Source organism: Rissa tridactyla, chromosome 7 (assembly GCF_028500815.1).
Source record: "Rissa tridactyla isolate bRisTri1 chromosome 7, bRisTri1.patW.cur.20221130, whole genome shotgun sequence".
Lineage (NCBI taxonomy): Eukaryota > Metazoa > Chordata > Aves > Charadriiformes > Laridae > Rissa > Rissa tridactyla.
Genome location: NC_071472.1, coordinates 29,373,876 through 29,398,297, shown reverse-complemented (window position 1 = coordinate 29,398,297; position 24,422 = coordinate 29,373,876). Strand labels below are relative to the sequence as shown.

At 45.1% G+C, this 24,422-nt stretch overlaps 1 protein-coding gene across 9 annotated transcripts in view; it reads right to left on the bottom strand.

Moving 5' to 3' along the window:
• The window catches only part of ITPRID2 (ITPR interacting domain containing 2), a 44,998-nt gene extending 26,429 nt beyond the window's left edge, over positions 1-18,569 (bottom strand). For 7 of the 9 annotated variants that reach the window (XR_008467705.1, XR_008467706.1, XR_008467707.1 and 4 more), the window contains exons 1-9: positions 17,840-18,208; positions 17,632-17,680; positions 11,753-11,802; positions 10,851-10,907; positions 8,083-8,119; positions 6,692-6,790; positions 5,968-6,176; positions 4,335-5,023; positions 637-709 (exon numbers count right to left, since the gene is read on the bottom strand). Coding sequence is in view for 6 of the 9 variants with exons in the window: in XM_054208943.1 (XP_054064918.1) it covers positions 637-709; positions 4,335-5,023; positions 5,968-6,176; positions 6,692-6,790; positions 8,083-8,119; positions 10,851-10,907; positions 11,753-11,802; positions 17,632-17,680; positions 17,840-18,053 (1,477 nt within the window). In the remaining 3 variants the exon portion in view is untranslated. Of the gene's footprint in view, positions 1-636; positions 710-4,334; positions 5,024-5,967; positions 6,177-6,691; positions 6,791-8,082; positions 8,120-10,850; positions 10,908-11,752; positions 11,803-17,631; positions 17,681-17,839; positions 18,209-18,435 lie in introns of those variants that run through there. The other 2 variants (XM_054208941.1, XM_054208940.1) reach the window with 2 other exon arrangements.
• Between the last annotated feature and the right edge of the window lie 5,853 nt (positions 18,570-24,422).

Genomic DNA, 24,422 nt, shown 5'->3' with positions numbered 1-24,422 from the left:
CTTTACACGTAACGGCTAGAGAGCGGACTTCACTTGACAACGTTGGGCAAAGTAACAATCACAAAATAAACTTTAAAGACCAGCTGTGTCCCTCTCCGAAGCCATAAAATACACAAATAAGAATTTGAGATGAAAGCACAAACCAAGTGAGCAACAAGAGCCAGTGCACAGAGTTTGCCATGTGAAGGACTACAATTTCCATGTGGGTGCAGAGACACAAGTCTTTCGTGCAGCCAGCTCGACGATGGAGCAGTAGTGCATAGGAAAAAACTGGATGTATCATGCAATTTATGTTTAAAACAACATAATTTTAGTTCAAATGGGTATCTTAAATTACAGGATCTGCCAGGGGAAAAAAAATCCCATACAATCTGAATTAACATTTCAGTTCCTCTGAGCTATCATCAATTGTACAAAAGTGAAAACAGCCAGTGAGGTTACAGGGCTGTTGTCTTGCCTGTAATTTAGTTGCCACTTTGCAGTACTGTCCTGTGATTTAGCTGAAAAAGAAACCCAGATCCTTTTTATTTCTAAAGAGAAAATAAACTTGAGAAGTTTTAAATATCTGAATCATCATTTCAGAGAGGCAAGGACACTCAGCAGACTGCTGTCTCCCAGGAGTTGAAGTCTACTCACCTTTCCTTGACTTGGTCACTGCCAGCTGGTGAGAAGCTGGAACGTGCGGTAGATCCCCCTCTGTACTCTGGATCTAACAGGAAGAGAAGATGAGTATTTTGTCAGGACAACTGGAATACATGTTCCTGTGCCTAAAAATGCCCATACAGCACATGTGGGGGTGTGGTTGGCTGTTTTTTTTTCCTCCAGTCCAATAGCCTGTAATGATTGAGGAAGTAAATCGTATCCCCTTGAACCAAAGCATTATTCATCAGCTACTCAGCAATGCCCCTGTGGGACAACAGTGATCCTTAGGACAGCGCTCACAGCACAGGGCTCCCCTCCGGCTACATTCATCGTGCAAAATGACCAGGAAATCACATCCCATGATGCTACTGAGAGTTCTCAGTTCCTCTTTGACAAAAGACTGAAATAATTGTGTGAAAATACCTTTGATCACCCTTACATTACTACTGTCTTTTCCGTTCAGCACTCTTGGCCCCTCATTTGAATATAAAGAACAAGCAAAATACATTTATAGCAAGAGCTCAGTACATAAGGACTGTCACCTGCTGCCCTACCAAATATTTCCCACAAGCCACCAATCCTCCAGAAGGACCCAGACCCTGTCAGAACCTACTCCAGACTTCACCACGCCACTACTTGTAGAAATACTTCTTGTGTCTTCCAGTACAAAAAAGGAAGATAACATATTCAGAGCCGTGAAGATTTCAACTGGGAAACTTAAAACTACATGAAAATTGATCCTGTTACCTAATCACTTTGTGAAACACAGCCTTATTAAGAAAGCAGTTCTCAGACAACCATTCAAACAATGAGAAGAATATGCCTAAAAACTCAACAGGGAGGCCTTTGTTTAGTTCAAAAGCTAGTTTATGTTTTCTCTTTTGTGTGCTACAGAAAAAAAAAACAATGATTCGCGTGCAAGTCTACACGCACAAAAACCCCAATCTAAGTACCCCCCAACCCTTCCCTCTAACAGGCTGCCTGCCTAATTTAAAAATTACCAAGCAATGAAATCTTCATCACCATTTCTGATCAACGTAAAAATGCAAAACCGGGATACTGATGGTTTTACGCCCAAGTTAGTATCTGGCTAAAGAAGCAGCTGTATTTGCACTGATATCATGTGTATAGCAGACACAAGGGTGCATTTTCTTAATAACAAGAGCTTTGAGAAGTACTTGGCCTGAACTTTTCACCGTTAATAAGTGAACAGCATTACTCTTGCACAAAAAAGCAAAAGGCTTCTGTTCCTTTAGGAGATGAAGGCTGTACCAAAGGGGTAAATGCTTATTTTGTCCAAATGCAGGGGCACATAGAAGGGTCTCAACATTTAAATTTAGGAAAAGTACCTTTAAAACAATTATTTTAAAAAAAATTTAAAAAGAAAAAAGGAACAGTAACTAATCTTATAGGCCCTTTGATCAGACTGGCCTCCCAGGAAAGGTGTCTTGATTCTCTAAAACCTCCCAGTTTCCAATGGCTATGCTTGCAGCCTCCCAACACCTAAGCCTCTTCTCATCTAAATATCCTCCACCTCCTATCCTTGGCTGGGAGACAGCATCCTGGCCGCGTCCGCAGCACGGCACAGCTCGATGAGCGTGCAGAAGCACTCCCCACTCCTTCCCTGTCCCTTCAGCCAATATTGATGCCAGTACATGACCTTCGGGACTGTAATTGGCCACCTCAGGAGCGGGTGTTTGGGGGAAATCCTGCCCTGACTCACTCCTGCACCAGCTATCTTCACAGCCACAGACTTCCGAAGGGCACTCAAACCTCCAAGGCATTCATAAGCATGGAAAGAGCTTCCTTGATACATCTGTCATCTTTCCTACACGTATGAATGCACTCCAAGCCAAGCTAGGAAAATGGGAGGAGGAGTTATTGTCACTGTTTCTAATAGTTTATTGTTCATTATACCCTGCTTAGAGACACATGAAAATAAAATCACACTGCCAGGTATTGTTCTAAAGTTCCTTCAACACAACCAAATCCCTCTCTCACAGGGATCTGAAGGCAGTTGATAATGTATATGTTATATTGCGTAAACAAAAATTCACCACAATCCCATCCCACATCAGATGTCATCTTGCCAAAACAGCTGTGTTTATGCACTGGCATCATTGCTAAGTGTGTCAACCAAAACTTCACAAACACATCACATTTGGCTTGTGCAGAATTCAGCAAGTCTTCTTCATGTCATAACCCTTTACAGTCTAACTTACTCCGAAGGAAAATTCCATTCTTTTTTTTTTTTAATTAGCTGTTTCAACTTTCCCCAAGTGCACCAAAAATCGGATTTCTCCTCTGGGATATGTGAAACCAGTTCAACTATTAACAATATAGCAAAATGCATTGCCACTCAGACCCCTCCTGTTGTGCCAACACAACTATCTGTGCAGCTACACAACAAACTGGATCAAGAAAATTATCCGTCTGAAAACTAAGCCAGGAAAAATAAATAAATCAAAATACACTGGGTTCCTTTTTCCCCCTCTCAGCTGCTCCAGTCCTTTGTTCTGGTTCAGTAGATGGCCACACAACATGTGGGTCATGACACACAAGCACAACCAAGTGGCAGGAACTCCAAGAGGCTGGATTACCTTCTACTTAATCAGTGCCTTCAGCTAAAACATTAGTTGATCTAGAAGAGCTTGTAATGACAATAAGACATTAGACACAGTATCTACAAAATAATCACTTCATCATCCGCTGTAAAACTCTGCGGGTTTTCTATTCACTTGCTTTGTTTACTCATTTCACCAATGAAATTACAATCCTTTATTTTATGCATCTATTTCACATAGACAAAAAAGTTAACTGCTGAACTGTTAACAAGACCCACTTTGAAATGTGTCCACAAAAACATCTACTAATTTATGTTAAGACAGATCTTAACAATTCAAGGTGTGAGTCTATGGAAAAAAATGCATTCTTGAATTTATAGGCTGCACGTTTACTAGCCTTATAAACAAAGCACTTACAGGAATTTTGGAATTAAAAACCCTTTGGGGGAATTATCAATCAAAAAAGATATTAAGATATTAAAAGGCAGCTAGCACAAAATTTGCAACTGAGCCACCACCAAACATGTCAAACAGAAACTTTCGGTGTGCTAATTTCCAGAGAACAAATCAACATACAGTAGGTTGTCACCAAACCAAAAGTTGCACAAGATGAGTACCTCACCCTACATGTCCTTTTCATGCAACAACACTCTTGCTCCATGCACAAAATTATCCTTAATCAATATCCATTGATAATATCCATTGATAAACTGCATTTACTTTTAGGCAACAAAAGCAGAGACTTACAGTAAGTAATTTAAGCAAAGTAAAAATTTAAACCCAAAGACTTTTATATATACAAAACCTAACCTAGATCTATTTCCACAGGAAAAGTTCCTAGTAGTTTTTCCAGTGACTGCAATTACCTGAGCTTGATGAAAAAGAGAATGAGAACTTTCCTGCTGACCCTCAGGAACAACAACAGCAGCAGCAGCACCAAGTTATTTCATTAAAAGGATCAATCAGAGCAGCCTACCGAGACAGAGCGACAACTGTCCTATCACCCGGAGAATTTAAAGTATTCCTGGAGAAAACACTGTCAGCTACACAGGAGGGAACATTCCTCTGCTGGCAGCCAGCAAGTTATGTAAACTGTATGCAAAAACAAAGTCATCTATCTCCACCTACCTCTTCCATCTCAAAGGAGTCCTTCTGCTGCAGCATTAAATTCATTATGGACGGGTTTGCAAGGGGAGCGCAGGGGTCTCTACCTGGCGATGCCGCAGGCAGCCTTTGCGTTGAGGTGCTGCTGTTGGATGTACTGGAACTGCTGCTGAGGCTCGGCGAGTCCAAAAGACCAGATTCTTCAGACGGTCTATCCTGGGCGCTTGCCAACCTGCTGCTTTGCACGTCTGCCGGAGGCACCGTACCCTCTCGCTTATCATCAGTCCCAGCAGGAAGGTTTGCGGGATTATGTACAGCGCTTATCTGAATACTGGCTATCTCCTCCTTTACAGTAGCCAAAAAAGAGGAAGAGTCTTTCTTTTTAGAGTATTTCAGTAATTTAGACTCGTTTTTAACATCATTTTCCTCGCTCCCCAGTTCAGCCGGACTTTTCCCTTTTTCAACCGGTGAAGGACTTGAGCAGCCACCACCATCGGCTTGTTGAGTGCTGCACAGATTGAGCTTTGACAGGGTCTTCATTAACCGACTGGCTGTATTGCTGCGATTTAAAGGGGGAGGGCTGGATGCTTCTTTGCTGGAAGATGCTGAATTCATGCTACCTATTTTCTGCAAAGGAGTCCCAGAGACTTGAGAATACAAAGAAGAAAAAGCATTGGCCACAGTAGTAAGCACTTCAATCTGACGGAAACGACCTGCGCAAGAACAAAACGTATGGTAGAGTTTATGAGGACATTTCCTGTCATCACATCCCAGACCTGTTGATCCATCTCTACACAATGGTTTCAATTCTCAGAGACAGCTTCTTCTTCATATTTGAAGAGGGAATCTTCATCGTAATCTCTGTCCACCAGCCTCCCCCCCTATCTTGCCCAAAATCTCCTCCTACTTATATCATGGGCCCCAAAGGCTGACTAAACACTGCCTCGTCCTGTAACGTGAAAATGATACCACACAGTACGAAAAAAATGGAAAAACCTTCACAAGAGTCTCTACTAAATGCACAAGAACAGCATGGAAAGCTTTAACAAAGTCGAAAAAGGACACAGGTATGCAAGTGCAAGTTCATTTACAAAGTGCTAGGGAAAAAAAGGGTTACTCGCACTGCCCTCTCCACCTACAACTGCAAGAGGACATTTCAGCTATGCCCTCATTTCATTGAGGCTCATTACGGACCTAACAAAGCTCCTACCCCAGTCAATAGAAATACTGGCCCAGATTTCAACAACGACAAAAGTAGGTCGCTGCTGACATCTTTCAAAAATCCCACCCGGATACTGAAGAACACAAGAAACAGACAGATATTGCTATTTGTTTCAGTGATCTAAACCTACAACAGGAGAGAAGCTTAGGAGCAAGAGACAGGATCGATACAAACCAGAAGGCAGTATATCTTACAGGATGCCTTTCATTTCCTTCCACTATAAACCCCGTCCCCGCACTCCAACATGTACAACACTGATGATCACCTCATCACATTTAATACCAAGCAAGAGTTGGTATGGATCCAAGTTATGGATTCTGAATGGAATTTGGCCTTTATGCTCTAAAGGGAGTTTGCCAGAATATTAGATTCTTTCAGGGTTGTTTATTTAGTGCAAAAACGTAATAATAAAATTTGCTTCAAAAACATACTTACTTGTTAAAGCAAAATTTGGATTTTCTACTTCCATGCGCTGTATTTGGGCATTCAAAAACACTTTGATATCTATTCCTCTGGCAAATGACGAAGAATTAAAAAATCTCGCTGGAATTTTTGAAGCAATATCTGGTTCATCTCTTCCAAACCCAAGGTTATAGAGCACTTCTTCAGGATCTTCCTCATAAAGCTCCAGTAATTCAGAAACACTAGACAAATGAAAAGATGTTTACTATCTATTTGTCTCCTTTTCAGACCCAGTCCTTTCTGTCCAACCGCTAATTCAGCCCAGTAGCCATCCTGGTCTATTGAACTTTTGACTCCTACAGCTCAGCCTACTTTAGGAAATAATTGTGGAGATCTCTGAAGTTTTGGTTCCCATCACCAGAGCCATCAGCCCAGACATATCTCAGATCCTATCCTGTAATTTATAACGTCAGCCCTTATTCTGCCGAGCTTGTATTTTAAAATGTCATTAAAATTTCAGACTTTTCTAACATTTAGGCCCATTTGTTAGTATTTACTGCAAACCACAACTGAAAACAAATAGCAGTTTTTCAAGCAACCGAATGAAAATTCCCTTCTCAGCTACTAAATGCAACAATGTGCATAAATCAAGCCAAGTCCATTTAAATGAGGAACAGAAGAAGCAAGTTTTGCCAGCAAAACACAGCCAAATTCCACTGAACTGTGCCATGACCTTCAAAGCAGAGTACTCTTTTACCTTGAAACAGTCGCGCTGCTTTTTCCAGACCCGGTGGAGTTCATACTTCTCCCCTTCTGGTGGAACTGCAGCCTCCTCTCCTTCGCCAGCACACCATTGCTGTCAACACAAACGGAGAAGACCCCTGTGATAAACCCCTTTCGGTCGGGGACTCGATTCTCTGTCTTGGAGGAGAGCTAAGCCGCCAGCGCCGACGAATTTCTTTTTTCCCCTTCAGTGTTATCTGGTTTATATTAGCCATGTCATTTATTGAAATACAATAACAAAAGCGAACCCTGGGACGCCTTGGTAAAAATGTACGTAGACGGTAAGAATTTGAAGGCAAATGCAAGCTGAGAAAACAAATCCCTGATCTCCTCTTGCTGCCCCCACCCTCCCCAATCCCACCCTCCTCCAGCAACGAAGCCCGGCCTCAGATGAGCCGCCCTCCCCTGCCTTCCCCGTGCTGCTGCCTCCTCCAGCAGGACCACCTCTCCATGGCAGGACCACCTCTCCATGCCTCAGGTACCCACCTCCCCTCACCCCCAGCTGCCACTCACCCGCAGCTCAAGGCTGCGAGCCGTCCAGGGAAGCTGAAGAAGCTCCAGGCTGGAGGAAAGGGAGCAAGACGAGCTCCAACTCAGACTGCCGGCCAGTTTCTTTCCCAATCCCAAACTATTTCCTCCCTGCATCTGGAGAAGCCGCCTCAGCATTAGGTGGTACCTCAGGCTCAAACATGCTGTTACTGCCAATCTCTCTGGGGGATAAACCTTCCCAGGGTGAATTTTACTGTACGAATCCTCACACACACACACACACACACCAGAATAACCACCAAGAAACCAACGAAGACAGAGGATTCGCCTAAAAGCACATTTACGGAGCCTGGCTTAGGAGGAGTAGCGAGGATGCTGCCCACACGGGCTGTGCTGGTATTTGCTGAAGTCTCAATGGGGTTTTAGTTTCAGCACATTTTATTTAGAAGCTCTCCCTGTAAAGCAGGAGCGTCTCCTCTCTCAAAAGTCTTTTTTTTCCCCCACTCCCAAAGGGCATGTGCTCTGAAAGATAAAACTAATTTTCCCTTGAAATTTCTGAAATGGTGAGGGATCAGTGAGGCAGAAGGTAAATCATACTAAATTACTTAGATTTGTCATTTCTGTGCTTTCCTACTGCTACCCCAAAATCTATGTCAGGTCTGCTGGAAGAATAAAAATCTGCGATTTTTTTCTGCATCTCCTAATGACTGTTTCTGTGTTATCTGGATCTTCTCCTTCCCTCTCATGTAAACAGACACGAGCAGAAGAGCTTTAGCTCTGAGGTAGCCTCCATGACTTCACTGCCCCCTCTCCCTCCCTCCCTTCCTCTAGTATAAATATTTCTCTGAAGTAAACAAACAAAAAAAAGATGTTTACCATGTTTCCATTTGGGTATCACTCCGTAGATGATTAGCTGTAGAGAAACAAGAAGAAGTTACACGCAGACCTCTTCGGAATTACACTTCCCACAACTGGTATGAAGAGGCAGGCAGCCAGCATGTTTACCAATAGCCCCGCAGAAGCCAGATTTTTCTCTTCCCATATAAAGGTGACTGTCAAGGGTTTCTAGTATATGGCTGATATAATGATCTGGTTTATTCAGGCTCTGTTTAAAATAAAATCCCACTTGGACTAACGTTTACACACTGTCATTAATCATATTAACTTGAAATTTAACATGCAGTAAGCTAGTAATTGTTATATAAACCATTTATTGCTTTGCAATTGAAGACCCGATTACCAGCTGCAGGGCTGTTCCCGGGCGGGGAGGGGAGGAGGAGAAGCGAGCACGCGAGGATTGCTCTGCTACAGAAAGTAAAGAACGTAAGAAAGGCAGCTGGCCCCACAGCCAGGTACTGAGACTGCAGTCGTTCGTCTTTTCATCAGCACGGACCGCGCTCAGCTGCCTGCGCCGTGCAATCCACAGACAACAGCTCAGTGAAGCCTGCGGTGATGATGGGACCCGTGGCCACACTCGGAGCTGAGAGGGCTCTGGAGGGAGGATGGCTGCCAGGCACCGAGCCCCTGGTTACCAGCCTCCGACGGGGAAGTCGGCACTTTCTGCAGCTGGATCGGCCCAGCTCCACACAGGAACATCCCAGGCACCATTATTCCTTCAGAAAATCAACACCCTGTCAAGCCAGAGAGTTCAGCCCTAGCCTTAAATTATGGGTTCCCCAAGAGACGACTCAACATTAACAAACTTGCCTCAGAAGACGGGCAAGAAGCATGCATATGTTGTAGCAGCCCGCAGAATCGGCCACGAAAAGAGCAAAGTAATGTCAAACGTGCTGCCAGGAAAACCCTGTATCTCAGCTTGCTGTGCCAGCAGGGGATAGTCAGCAACTGAGAGCAAAACATGGAAACCTCACAAGCTCTCTCTTCTTTTCAGAGACATCACGAAGAAACTTAAATGTATACAAAATGCAGATGACACATCTCCTCTTTTTTTTTTTTTTTTACTGTTCTTGCTTATAATATGAACGTAAGCCTAACTATACGGATTACCTGGTGACTAGTTTGAACAGCTAAACCATGGCTTTTAACAGCTTAGTAGGGGGCTGGGTTACAGGACCCTGCCCGACGCCCTCCATACCATTCACACAGGGCTCTGGCTTGTATCCGGACTCAGGCAGCCAGGGATGCAGAAGGGCAGGCCATTCACACCAGCCACAAAGGGGCTGTCTGTCCGTCAGGGCACACAGCGCAGCTCCAAGCAGCTCTGTTGTCCCCTTGTTCTCGGATGGGAAGCAAAGCCCAGCAGAAACACTCACATCCTTACCCAGGAAAATCAATGAGCAATTCTAATATTGGGACCTTTGTCATCTGAAAAGGAGGGGAAACGACCTTCTGCCTAAATCAGGCTAAAGGCTCATAAAAAAAACAGAAATCCTTGGGAATGATAAGGAGAAAAAAATTGAAAAGAAAAAATGACATGATGTTCTAAAATGTACTGACTCTTGTATTCTTGGTCATATGCTCAGAGCTTGGATTATAGTTACAAAGAAACTCTTCCTATGAAATCTTTGTACTGCAGGCAATCTAACAAGCAGGAAAGACTGTCAGAAGGAAAATTTAATCCTATTTAATCTATTGCAGTAAGAAGCTCATTTACTGCTTCCCCATCATTATCAGATCAACTGTTTTCCCTAGAAGTCTTGAATCTTTAAAAATTAAAGATATTTCCTTCCTCCAGGCCCTGTCCCACTACTTTGACAACACTAGCAAGACTGCTGTGGAAAAAAGGGCTTTCTACAATACAAGTTCTGACACTTTGCAAAAGCTGTAGTTCAAAAAACATTAAAAGCTAAAGGGGGGCGAGTGGGTTTCCTTTTTTTTTTTTTATATTGAAAGCAGATATTGTTTTATATCCCCTATCCTGCAGATAACCCCAGGACCCAGTTTGTGAGACTGTTTTTTGCTATTTTATTTCAGGATGCTGCTGTTTGAACAAGATTGACAGTGCTTTTCTTTGTTTGTTTATGGACACCTCTAACCCATGATCAACAGAGAGGCTAAAAGTCTTTTTCTATGAAGAAGTCCACCACAAACAGCCACATCTCCTTCCCTTTAAAAAAGGGAAGAGAAAGAAAAGGCAGCTAGGGACAGCAAAGTGTGTATCGTGGCTGATCCAAAATACTTACTCAGCTTTGGTGTTTTTCATTTTTAAAAGCACTTAGCCCCTTAATGCGCTTGCCTCTCAGCTGACAGAATTTCATTCCTCCTTTCAAAAGCCCGCACATGCCACTCCCGAGGGATTCGGTGGAAGTGGGGCATGCGCGGCTGCCAAGAGTAACTTATGGACAAGAAGAGCAAGTAGAAGAAACCACTTTCTCACAGCCTCAGTGAGTGCTCCAGGCTGTGCTACTGCTGTGGGCATTAAAATGTGAAGGCAGAAGCGAATTCAGAGCTGCCTCCAACCTTCGGGTTAGACCAATATGTTTAACACCAGCAATAATCAAATAAACTCAAAAAGCAAATCTTCCTGCATTTTTCTATGTGCTTCATGCTGGTTTTCCAGACAGCTTTATCAACTGCCTTTGACCAGAAGGGAAATGCTGTCTTTCAAAATAAAAATCAGATGACTGAACTTTTTTTTTAATTTTTTTTTTCTAGAAAAAGAGTCATAATCCTGCCACACCCACCTTCAGCTCCCAGGGATAAGTCATCTTCAAAACTTCCTCCATTTCTCACCAGCATGCCTGAAAATGTACAGTGAGCAGTTCAACAATTAGAATGCTGCAGTGTTTTCTTTCCAACAGCTTACCTAAAGATACTAGCAAGACACTTCAGTTGACACAACAGGATATAACCAGACTATAGTTACAATCCCTGCATTAGTCATACACTAAAAATGCACTAAGAAGTGAGAAGTTACATTTGAGAGCGTAGAACGATTATTTTGAAAGAGAACTTCTAGAATACTGCTTTAGTTTTGTGCTCAGAAACACCCCTGAGTCAACCTGCAAGGAAATTAATTGGAAATGGGAACCTGGAGGTGCCACCCAACGCATCTGTTCCTTCTGCTGCTACGTTATCTATCCTCCAGACACCTTACCAGGGGGATCCAGAGTCTCAGTCCAGCTTAGGCATTCCCCTCTCTCCCCCTGTACCGGATTAAGAGTTGAAGCAAAGACTCCAGGCACAGCAAGTAATTCCTCTGCACCCTGTCACTACCTGCACGTTCTCGCTGTACTTTGAACTTTAGTATTTGGACCTGCTCAAATAGTAAAATTTTCAGGTGTGGCAACCGGAGTTATTAGAGGCAGGGACTGCCTAATGCTCGCCAGCTCAGAGAGGAAATTACGGCCTCCCTGTTCTGCACATTTTGGGGTTTATTTTAGGGCTTACTGAAGTCTCCAGAAAGACTCATCCAGGATCATTTCCCCCTTCTCCAGTTTCGCAGGCACAACTGCTTCACAGTAAGAGTAATTCAGCAACGCCGACTAGGCTGTGGTTTGTGTTAAAGAGCCGAGGTCTCAGGTGAACATCCAGGAAAGCACATTTCCCAGCAAAAGACATTTCAGTAGGTAAAACCTTTCCTTACCCTTCAACAGAGGATTGCTTTGCTCATCCAGGGAGGCTCCCAGAGGCGTTCTGAAACCACAGAAGAGATTAATACTACTTTAAAAACTTGCTGCTTCATGTCCTTCCTTACAGCGTGTAACAAGCTTGTGATAGCAGCAGCTGTCCCTCCCTCCGCCCCCAGAAAGCACAAACATCTGAGGACCGGCAATAACTTCCTAAACAATCCCCAGCCCTCTGAACAAATATGCCTTGTAGGGAAAAACAACGAAACAGGTTAATAGTAACTGCAAAGCTCAGACACCAGCCAGTGGCAAAGCTTTGGGGTCAGCAGCCCTCTGTCGAGGAAAATCATGGGCTTCTCCGCAAAACACCCAGAAAAAAGGAGAGTGGCTTTTTGAACGGACTAATTCAATCTCATTTATATGACAAAAAGCTGTTGCCATTTTTCTATACATTTGAAAATTCTTGGAGAGAGGGATGAAAAGCTGTATTTGGTGATCAGGAACCAGATAAAAATCTTGACAGCTATGTTAGCTGTCACTTGCCAGTTATGATACCCTACAGACTCTTCACGTCGGCTCTTATTTAGCTGATCCCTCCTATTGCTGCTCCCTGAAGGGCAGGGCATTTGCTGAACCTCACTATGCCCAAAAGGAGCAGCAGAAACCGCACAAATGACAGGTCCATTCCCTCTCTGGGTTCACACTACACTTGTTGACGCCAGCTGGATGTTTCCACATCTTGTCTCTGAGACATGTTTAACCAAAGGCCCGTCTGTCACTATTGAGTAGCACAGCATTAGCTCTCAAAGCCCCAAAGAAATTCAGAAATATAACACTCATAAAGAAGTGGAAAGGAGATGATTTATGTGCCTGTATTATGTAGGTTTCATTTGGGTTTTTAATTAGACAAACATATAAACCTGCCCAAAGACCTGAAAGTAAACAGTGCTCTGATACACTATTTGTTTTGGTGCCATGGACAAATTAAGCAAGGCAAGTTTGCATCTGCTTTCTAACAGACCTTACACTTCACAACTTTTTTTTTTTTCTTTCCCCTCTGAAAAGAGTTCACCCTTTCCCCGTCTGGCTTGCTGATAGGGAGGAAGCTGACTCCGACGTGTCCTTTGCGAAGCGAAGCAAAGCCCCGCCGCGGTGAGAGGCCAAGGGAAACAGCCGGAGCATCCAGGTGCACGAGCCCGTTCCAGGTGACAGGACAAACTCTGCCGAGGCTCAGATCTCCCGGGCTTCCGCGCGCCTGTCTTGTCAGGGTTTGAAAAAACTTCAGGCCTATTGTCTAAACCTGTCACGCTACAACAAGCCTTATGTTCTGAGGTAATAACTATGCTGGTTGTTTACTCTCTGGCTTTGATGGGTGCGCTCCCATCCTTCTCCCTCTCCTTCCCCAGGAGCTACTTCCACATCAACCTTTCGACGCAGAAACGTGCTGGCAGCGACTTTGACAGCCAAGGTCAGTGCTGCAGGCACCGGCTGGCAGAAAATGGGGAAAACAACCACCGAAGCTAGCATTTTCCTTCAGAAATGAAGCCCGTCACCCCTACAGCATGTTAGCAGCTACCAGAAAAGCAGCCCCGTCAACCACCCACCTGCTGCCCTGCTTGCACTGCTGCACACAGGCACAGCTGCCTTACGCCCCGTGCATTTAAGAACTAGACGCAACACGAGTTTAAACAGGGACAAGTATCTGCACAAAAATCCTCTCAGACAACAGCATGGACAGCTCTGTTTTTCATAGAATGGTTCGGGTTGGAAGGGACCTTAAAGATCACCTAGTTCCAACCCCCCTGCCCTGGGCAGGGACACCTCCCACTAGACCAAGCTGCTCAAAGCCCCATCCAGCCTGGCCTTGAACACCTCCAGGGATGGGGCATCCACAACTTCCCTGGGCAACCTGTTCCAGTGCCTCACCATCCTGACAGATTTTCTGTGCCAGGCTGTTTTTCACCAGTAAGGCCCACGAGATGGCTTGGCTGGCTCTGTCTGGGAGCAGCTCCATGCCCTTGGGAAGGTTTGGGCTGGGGACCCTTCCACAGGCTGGGCCCTCAGGACCAGGTCTCCCCACCAGAGGTGCATCATGGCAGGTCCCCAGCACATCCCGGCAGCCTCCGCATGGCAGCCGGGGAAGAGCAGCACGGGGAGGCCAACAGCAACAAGCAAGTAAGCACGCGTGTGCCTGGATCAAGGGATCCTACGGTTTTCCATTTGTGTTCGCTCATTTATTATTGTTTTTTAAGATACATGGCAATAACTTATCTCAGTATCAGTCTACGAAAGAACTGAATGAACTCTTGATGCCCACACTGCCATGGAACATGGATACCGAGCAGGGAAGAGGACCGTACGCAGCCTCAAGGCTTCCTCTCATCCCAGAGGTTGGTTTCCTCGGCTCTCAGTTGTGGTAGGGTGGTCTTCGGGAACGGGACAAGGGTTTTGCACTATGCTGTAAAAGCGTTTAAACCTCAGCTTTTAAAGCCTTAATTGGGCAGAAGCCATGTTTATTTTAAACTCAAAGCAAAAAATCTCTTCTTTCTGAGGCATTTCAAGAACTCGCTTCCTGCGTATCTACTGGAGATGGCTCCTAAGTACCTCCCGCATCCCCTGTATTACTGGCAGAGTTTAAATACACTGAATCAAAACAATACATGTCACCATACAGCTGTCAAAAATTTCTTCTTGTCTAGCAGTAGAGTACAAATACTTGTGTTTCCTGGTTTAGCTTCACAACAGTTAAAGCTAAAAACCTTTGTAAGTTTTCTTATTACTTCAAAATGCCTTTTGAAAATACCGGGGAGAGAGCAAAGGATGCCTTCTCAAAAGCATGTGATCCCCAAAACATGAATGAACCAGAAACTCCAGGTAACATCTGACATTTCTTAAGCCTCCATAATTCTCATCACAGTGTGATACATACTTGCTTCTTTTTTTTGTTTGTTTGTTTTGCTGTTGGTCGGGTTTTTTATTAAAAAAAAAAAAAAGTGCCTACCAAGTTAAATAGCATGGGATATCACAAACCCTCGTTTCTTTTCCAAAGCAGATGTGAAACAGAGATGCCAAGTAATAAGAGCCCCAAACCACTAACATGAATATCAAGGGGCAGCTAGTAATTCTTTTTATCCACATTATAACACTGTTGATGCTTTTGGAAATAAACAAAGGAATAAATCTTATAAGGAGATCTATTTATGCAGTGGGTTGATATTAAGGTGGGGTTTTTTGTGCTGCTGCCAACTGAAAACAGAAAATGAGATTTTAAAAGTGCCCATTTTCTTCTAATGTACATTTCATAAAAGCTTATAGAAACTCAGACAAAATGGAAAGGATTGCTCTCAGAAAATATGTAACGGAGAAAATACTTTATTTTAGTAACCGAATGTTCACTTGTAATAATGGTTATGTTTTTGCAACAGAGCTAACTTGTAAGAATAAGCTTGTGAGATGGACCAGAAACAGCAGCTCAGTCTGCATATGCTGCCCACACTTTGTAGCAATCAAAGCTCCACAGCAAAAACAGCGTTATTAAACAAATAAGAATTATCAGGGAGGACAACAGCTGTAAATTTCAGAACAACTGTTGTTTTAAAGTATTCTTTTTTAAACAACACACTATAGTATCTGTAGGGCTATTCTGTCACCTGTTACGCTGTTCTCTTCTCCTGTATACATTGTTATCGAGAGACAATTAGTTGAGGGTTTCTATACACATGCTTTATAACAGTGCAAGACAAATAATCACTTTACTGCACATACTAGCTACTGCTCGCACATGTATTAGATACATAAAAATGAAACCATTCCGCAGTTTCAAAACACAAGGGACTGTGCGCTGCTTCAGCTATGGCACTACGGCAGCTGGGATCGCACCTCTCGGATATACAGCGTATATGCACGCACTCTGCACATTACAGAGTCAGAGGCTAACTCCAGGCTGAACAGCTTCGTTTAAGAGATCTTTAAAAAAAATAATAATACAAATTCTATCTTTCTGAGGAGAACACAAGATTCTTCTGAAAAGGTTTGCAAGAGTAAATAGCTATACTCTAAAAGACTTCAGTGGGAAAGCCACAACAGGTTTCACAAACATGCATTAACTAAATTTGCATCTATGTATTAGCAAAAGGGTGAACTCGTGCTTTATTTCCTTACGTGTAAAATACAGAAATAGAGTGTAAAATAAGGTTCCTGTATTTTTGGGAATCAACTGCCAGAGATGCAAACACACTCCACAGAAGCGTTTGGTGCCAGTTTTAACAACAGATAGTTACTAAATAAAACCGCAAGTTTTGTGTTATTATTCAAGATTTGTGGCCATCTATTAGATGGTCACATTGTCAGTTTGCAGTTTTGTTATATTTCCTAAATTCTGTATGGAAATGGCAAGGGTGACAGGGACAGGGAAGGTTCTAGACAGAAATCCTGCAGATTTGGAGAGAAGTGGCACTGCAGCATTACGAAGAATTTCTCTCTCAGGGGCCTCTTCCCCCTCCATGCCTCCATTTTTTTTCCCCTCGCCGCTCAAAAAAATACTTCTAATAAAGCACAAAATTTATAACGCGTATTTTTAAGGATATACTTTGCTACACCAACAGGACACCAGATTTCAGGTAAAGTCAGAAAAATCTTCTCCCGTTTTGGCATTCTGGAAGAACGGCCTGTCAGGTCTGAACATATTGTATTTTAGGGACAGAGTATGATTTTGAGCCTCTAGCTGCCGACACCCCCTCCAAGGCACAGCCTTTGGATATCCGAAGAAAACTACCAAGGATCACGTAGCTATACAGCAATCCGCACTTCAGTTACGGGAGTAAGCTCAGCTCAGCCACTTACTGGATCAAAAGACCACAAAGGCACAGCTGATCTCAGAGGTAAATTTTTGTCTTAACGTAGCTGCTCTCAAAAGGAGAGGGAAACCAGAAATATCAAGTAGGGGAGGTCTTGAAATGTCATTGTTAACTACTGGAAAGCTAATTGTTAGCTTCCCCCTATCAACTCTGTCTCCAAGGGCTGCTAGGATTGAATGGAGAAAAAGACGGGACAAAAGCAGCTGCTACTGGATGTAGCGTTTATGCTTTTATGATCTTTAAGGTCCCTTCTAACCCAAACCATTCTATGATTCTACGATTTTATGTGACTGAGGATGATGAAAAAAGTAATACCATCAGCCTGTTCCAAACACCAATGCAGTATTTTGTAACAGTAACAGAAACACAGATATATATACCATGTCTCAAGTTAAGTACGGCAGGATATTTATAGCCTGGATAAATCAAATTAGTCTAAGTTGTGCCATCACTCCTGAAGACCCCTAAGCACAGTGGCCATGTAAGCTCTGTGTCTTTAAATCTGTAGCAAAAGCCAGGCAAGGCAACGGGGTGGCTGTAAATTGGAGCCCCTTGGTGAGAAAGGGAGCAGCTTCCAGAAAACGCTGCCTTCCCTCAACTGAGTTCCTCCCTCAGTGGTTGAAAGTCTTCACCCTCATTAATGAGGCACCAAGGAGGGAAAGGTGCCACTAGCTCTTCTCTAGCCATATGTACGTACACTACTGCTCCCCTTGTAACCCCAGCTGAAGGTATAGCCCATACAACACTGAACGGTACCCCAGGAAGGCTCGTGGCAGCGCCCGTGACAAACACCTCTCCAGAGCGCAGAGATGCCCACGACAACCCACGGGAGAGGACACCGCCGAGATTTCCTGCCCTTCGCTAGGCGGGAGCTGCCCGGCCCGCCACCCTGAGTGGGGCACCGTGGGGCGGCGGGCTCCGGCCCCGTGGGGGACCGTGGGGCCGCGGGCTCCGGCCCCGCATCCGCAGTCACCCGCCGGCGGCGGCCGGAGCCGGAGCGGGGCGGCGGGGACAGGGGCTGGCTCGGAGAGAGCACCCACCTGCAGTCCTTCAGCCATATCGCGATCTTCTCGTTGGGAACGCTGTGGCCTTAAGGGCAGAGCAGGAGAGAAAAGCCGACAGTCAGTAACAGCCCGTCCGACAGGGGCGGCCCCCCGAGCCTCCCCCCGCTGCCGGCCCGCGGCGCTCCCGGGGGTCCCAGGGGCCCGCGGGCTGCGGCCCCGGCCCCGCCGCCCCCCCGGCACTGACCTGCTTCTGCAGCCAGCGGCAGCTCTCCGCCGGCGAGATCCTCCTCCTCTTCCTCCTCTTCTTCCTCCTCCTCCTCCTCGCCGCGGGCCAGCGCCGCCGCCGCTGCCGAGAAATCCTCCGCTTCCGACGCCTGCCAGGAGTCCCGGCTCTTGGCCCAGGCCTTCCTCTTCTGAGTCGCCCCTTGCCAGTCCTCCGCCGCCGGGGGCTCCTCCATCGGGACGGCGGTTCCGGCGGGGGGGCTTCACGCCGGGAGGCGAGCGCCGGAGAGAGCCAGCCTGCCGGGGGAAGGAAGGGAAGGGGAGCCGTGCCGTCTATCCGTCCATCCGTCCGGGGGACCGCGACGAGGGACGCGCCGCCGGGGGGCGCGGGGCCGCCGTCCGCGCAGCCCCGCGGGAGCGCCCTCCGCCCCGCCCCGCGCTCGCACCCCGGCCCGCCCCCAGACCCACTCACCGCCGCCGCCCCCCCCGGTCCCCCCCCCCCTCTGCCGCTTCGCACGGCCGCTCCCGGCCCCGCAGGTGCCAGCCCCGGCCCGGCCGCCGCCCGGCGCGCAGGGGGCTGGGGTCCGCCCGGCCGGTGCCCTGCCCACCGGTCCTCACTCACATATCGCGCCGCGGGGAGGCGGCGGCGGCGGAGGCTGCGCCCGCCCGGGTTGCGGACGGCGGCGGCGGCGGCGGCTGTGACTTCCTCATACCGCTGCGGGGAGAAAACTCGTCGGCCACGTGATGGCAGCGGGGCCGGCGGCAGCGCTCGCCTCCCGCCGCCCGCACCGCCCGGGCGGAGCCGCCTCGGGGCAGCGACGCGGCGGGTCGAGGTTTCGGGGAGGGGGCGGCAGGGCTGGGGTCCCCCCTGCGCCACCCGCGCTGGGGGCGAGGCTGGGCCCGGCTGGGCTCCTTGGGCTCCTTGGCCTGGTCCCCGCCAGCCAGCCGTGGGCACGTAAGGGATGTTTCCAAACCAAAACGCATGCCAGCGGGCAGAAGAGTATTAGTGATGTTTTTTCCTCGGGCAACCGGAGTGTTGGGAAGAGGGAAGGCACAAGAAGACAAGTAGCTTGGCTGGGCACATACAGCTGAAAGAGGGTAGATTTAGATTAGATATCAGGACAAAATTCTTTACTGTGAGGGTGGTGAGACACTGGAGCAGGTTGCCCAGGGAAGCTGTGGATGCCCCATCCCTGGAAATGTTCAAGGCCAGGCTGGATGGGGCTTTGAGCAGCCTGGTCTAGTGGGAGGTGTCCCTGCCCATGGCAGGGGGGTTGGAACTAGATGATCTTTAAGGTCCCTTCCAGCCCACACCATTCTATGATTCTACCTCACCTGGCAGTGGCCATGGCTGGACCAGCCCCTGTGGCTGTGATGGGCCAGCCCGTACCTGCCCGGGGGAGCAGGACTCGACCGCTTCCCTGCACAGGGTCAGGCTGCCGCCTCGACTGAACGGCACTCACCTGGCGACTGAACCCCACTCACAATGCCAGCCGTGAGCTTGCGAGAAACGAGCTTTTTAAAAAGGTCTTCTACAGCATCTTCAGGAAAAGATGCTGAATTACTAAGAATGAACAGCAAAAAGGATCAGAGTCCTCTGACAGCTTAGCTGGCGTTGACAGGCAGGAGCATGCAATAATTTTTATTTAAAGGCAAATCTGCCTATGGAAGTACCAGGTTAATGGTGTTCAGTAAATACCCTTTCATTTTCCAGCTTTGTAGTTAAAACGTGTAAAGGAATTTCTGTGACATTTTTTCCCTACAAAAAAGTTTGACTTAACGAGAGCAACACATTTCTTCTTTTTCCTAACCTCTCCAGCCCGTCCACTACTTTATATATATAGCCTTCCTAAGATTAATTTCTCCTCATCGCATGAGGCATTTTCCTAAACCCATTCTAATTTTCTGCATGCATTGTATTGAGATTAAAACAGAAGAGCAGTAGCACAAAGAAAGTGCATTTGTATTTAATTTGTCCCTGAAAGCGTTCACTGCCATACATGTTTTGGATTGTATTTTTAAATGTTGGTATTTTTGGAAAAAAAAAAAGCAAACTACACTTGAATCTTTCTTGTTGGTCCTCAAAACAATCAATGTTTTCTCAGCATGGCATGTTTTGTACGCTATGTGTTTTTGCATAAGCTAATACAGAGCATGTCCTGAGTTGCCGGTGTCTGAGGGGTGAGTCAGCAGGTCAGCAGGTGTCCGGCACCCCCGGCACCTTCCACCATGGTGTGCTGGGGCTCAGCCTTCGGCTGAAGTTCCTCACAGGTGTATTTACGGTACTGGAATCTCAAAATCGGATGTTTCTGGGTTTGTCGGCAAGACCCTAGCACAGCATTGCTTTGACATAATGGCCAATGTTTCTATTCTGTGAGTATATATAGTTAGATGTATCTATTAAAACTGACTCTGTGAGGTTAAGCCATCTGGCTGAGAGCTGCTGGAGAGGCCTGGGACGGGAGGGAGGACCGACCGGGAGAAGTTTAACCCCTGCCATTGTTTTGCTGCCTCCGAGGAAACACAATAGCTTCTGGGAAGTAACAGCTTCCCTGGCACAGCTGAGGGTGAACAGTTGCAAGCTAAAAGCAGCTACTGTCTGCCAGTGCCAATACATCCTTAAGGAGTTCTTAATCCACAAATTACTGACATTATTGTCTATAATTGCTTGTCTGTTGTGACAACACTTACTCAGGGAATGTTTGAAATGTAAACAGCAGCCAGTAGCATTTTGCAATGAAGTCCTGCCATGTACAGCACTGGACTTGAAGCTTTATACCATCCCAGAAAGTTCACTTTGATTCTATATGAATACAGATTGCACACTCAGTAGAATTAATTCCACTCAGTAGAATATTAAGTAGAACGTTTTTTTCTGAGGAGAATATCTGACTTGGTAGTTCTTCTAATACTTGTAACCAAAAAGTGGGTTTGTTCTGTAATAAAAGCTTCTCTTGCTTCAGAATATAATTTGTTAGTCACACTTGAAAGAAATAAATCCTGTCATCTTGTCATTTAAATAAGAGCAACTTCTTTTTTCCCAAATTATTTTTGAAACTCTTCAAATAAAAAAAATGCATAGGCAGTAATTAGATAAGGGAGAAATTGTGATTTACACTACACTATAAATTCCTAAAAGAAGATTTGTAACCACAGTACCATTAACAGTACTACCAGGCATTGCAGTAAAAAACACACACACATTTTAAGAATAATAATAAAATAACTCTCACATTTGTCATCTGGGTGTTGGCCCTGGATATATAAATGTGTATATAAATATACACATACACACAGAGGTACAATTTAGCCCAAAGAATGCCACTAAGTCACTGTCTTTTTGTCCTTAAAACAGCAAAAACCTTTGAAGAGGACTTAATTCAATTTTTTGCCTGCAGAGGATTCTTTCAGATACAGGATTATCTAGGGGAAAAAAAAATTCCTACATAATTCAAAAAGACGTAGATGAGGTGTTGCCACCAATTCCCTTGGGGACTCGTTCCCATGTCCGAGTGCAGTGTGAGCAGCACTTTCCTGCTATACTGGGGCTTCCCTGTGCTTCTGAGCAGATTATTTCTCTGTTAGATCTGTACATCAAGAGATCCTTCACTGTTCAGGAAGGATGACACAATGTATGTATATCCCTCCATATAGTATGGAGGGATAGGGATAAACTTCTGGAAACCAAAGAAGTATTTACAGGCTGGGCCCTTGGTAGCATAGTCAGAGCCTGCATGTCTTCCTCTGCTGCCTCCTCAGGAACTAGACATCCAGTGCCGGAGGAAGATGGGGACAAACAGGATCGAGAGGTGCTGGTGAGGTCTTGGCTGGCCAGATTTGGAAGCTGTTTCCTCTGTTTTGCAGCTCAGCAGAAGCCTAAGCCCACCCCACCAGGACAACCATCTGCAGCAGGACAACATGCTGTCAACCCAAAACCCCACTGTACAGATCTCGCCATGGAGAGGATACTATGACCGCACGAGCAGATAACACATACAGAAGCTCATAGATAAGGTAATTAGGAATAGGTTTACGCCCGAAAATAAATTTTTAAAACCCCAAAACCAAACAAAACTCTCTATGTGCCTAGCGCCTTCTTTTGCCAGAAGAAATGGAAGTGATTTTGAAGGCTGTAGCCCTTAGAGAAGTGGTGCAATACGACAAAAGCCTTCTGTTGGACTTTCACTTGTCGGTGAGAACCGGTTCTTAACAAGGGGAGAAACTGCACGCTGCTGCCTAATGTAGGTCTGATCCTGGGACAGGCAGCTCCGAGTCAGCGGCAGTTCGTGACCACAATTGGATTTCCATGTTGTTGGCTTTTTCCAGACAGAAGAGAGGAGGAGCTAACAAATAGCTCACCTTAGCAAGCATTTAACAAAAAATAGTCTTACATGGCTACAAAGCTATGATAAATACAGTGCAGTTATTTGCTTTGGCAGGGTCTGTGTTTAAGAGCAGGAGAATGCGTGAGGAAACACACAACCCGGTGTCATGTACATCTTTAAAGTTTCCACAGCTCCGTTTTAGTAAATGCACTTTGTTAAATTAAGCAATTTTTTTCTAAGCCAAGACTATTAAAAAAAAAAAAGTCTACTGAGGCCTCTGTTATGCTATAAATGAAAAAGACAACCTGGCCAGACACGGGTATTATCTATTCCATGTCAAAGGCAAAGGGCCTGCCACTGCCTTTTCTGATATTTCAGTTCGGATTGCACACTGCAGGGACGAGCGGTTTGGTGTCCTGACTTCTCCGTAACACATCCTGCATCTGCAAACAAAAGGAAAAGGCTAGAGGTGAGTCTTTGCAGTGCTCCTCCGAGGCGATGGTGGTTGGGAAGGTGCTGCAGGCTCTTCTTCAGGTTGATTGGCAACTTCCCAGCTTCTCCCAGTGTATCTCACCTCCCTGGTCCTTCTGTTCTGGTGATGACAGGAGACAAACCAGCACCTCTTTCCCCCACAGAGCATCTGTAGGCCTTTTCTCTCTACCGGTGAAAATGCCTTATTTTATTTTTTATTTTTTTTTTTTGTTTGTCTCATATGCCACAATCTATTGTTTTAGGCCTTTTGAGAACCTTGTCTCTCTCACAACACTGACACCAAGCATGCCAAGAGTATCTGCCATTTTAGGCCTTTGAGGATTGTCTTAACATACTTAAAAATGGAAACCTCACTTGTTTCATATCATCACAGCTTACAGGAACCAAACTGAGTAACTGTAATACTATATTGCTAAGGCAAAGTATCTCCTTGTATGCTATGAAATACATATGCCATAAGATAATACATAATAAAAATGATGCCACAAACCAATAATTTTATGCATTTCATATTTTTTCTAAATTCTCATTTTTAAAATTACATATTTGAAGTGAAATGTTGCAAGTCAAAGGTAACCACATCTGGATTGTCATTCAAGTATCTTTCTCGGTAAAGAAGAAAATCATATACTTGATTCCGAACCATCACTGTTACCAGGCAGATGTTCTCTCTCAAATATATGGAATAGAAAGGATGGAAAATAACCTGGCAGTTTTAGTCTAATAAATTAAAATGTTAGGACAGCCCCTATGTCCTTGCCAGTCATTTTGTTTATACGTGAGAGATATGCATGACGTTTCTATAAGGTAAGAAACAAATGCGTTAAACTCATGCAAAACTACATGTCTTTAGGCTCTTTTCAAACCAAATGTTGTCTGTTCTACAGGGTGATTCGTATTCTGGGACCTCTTGCAACAGGAGGAAGGAGGAAAAAACCCACTTCCGTCAGGGCGTTTACAAAAGCTATAGCATAGCAAGGGGAAGTTTCTAAAGGAAGAGCCGGATATCTGTACTGAAGTGGATTACAGCTGCACCACCAAATCAGATGGAAGGAACTGAGGCCAAGTATACATAAATGTACGAAAACAAACACCACGGAGAAGAGGAGAGAGTAAAAGTGGCTTTAAATCTTCCAAGATGTAAATGCACTTCATGTCAGTGAATTATGTCAGTGGGTAGTTGTAATTTTTGAAGACATTAGTATCTTTGCCAAGAGAGCAGGCTAAGGACATAAATCCACAGATGCAGGAAATTAAGGTTGTGGTGCATTTTAATTTTAAAGCTGATTCTGTGAATTTTCTCATTCAGTGCTGTCTTTAATTTTAGTGACTGTGTTCATCCCCTTTCTGAACACCAACCTTACAAGACTATGGCATTGGGACTGTGTCTGTTTATGCATCTGTATCCTATTCTACCCTATGCTACAGGATTCTGTGCTCTGCTTTTGCAGTTGAAGAACTTTAAGACAGTAATTTCCTTTATAAATACCATTCCTCCTCATGAGGTTTAAATGTTGTGTGTTCCAAGTGGCTGATAAAGGAAATACCCATGAAAAATAGAGGAGAGAGATATTTACCTGCACTTAAGAGATCGTTCTTTCTCTTATTCTTCACATTCAAAAGCACTCTACTAATATTTTGAGTCCTGTTTCTGCTGTCACTGTGCTCGCTGATAAAACTGTGCATATTTATTCTATTTAGAATAATTAAGCTTTTTAACATGCATCGATTATGGAGTAGTTGTTACATTGGCCACTGTCAAACAGTGATCTGCAGGAAGACAAAACA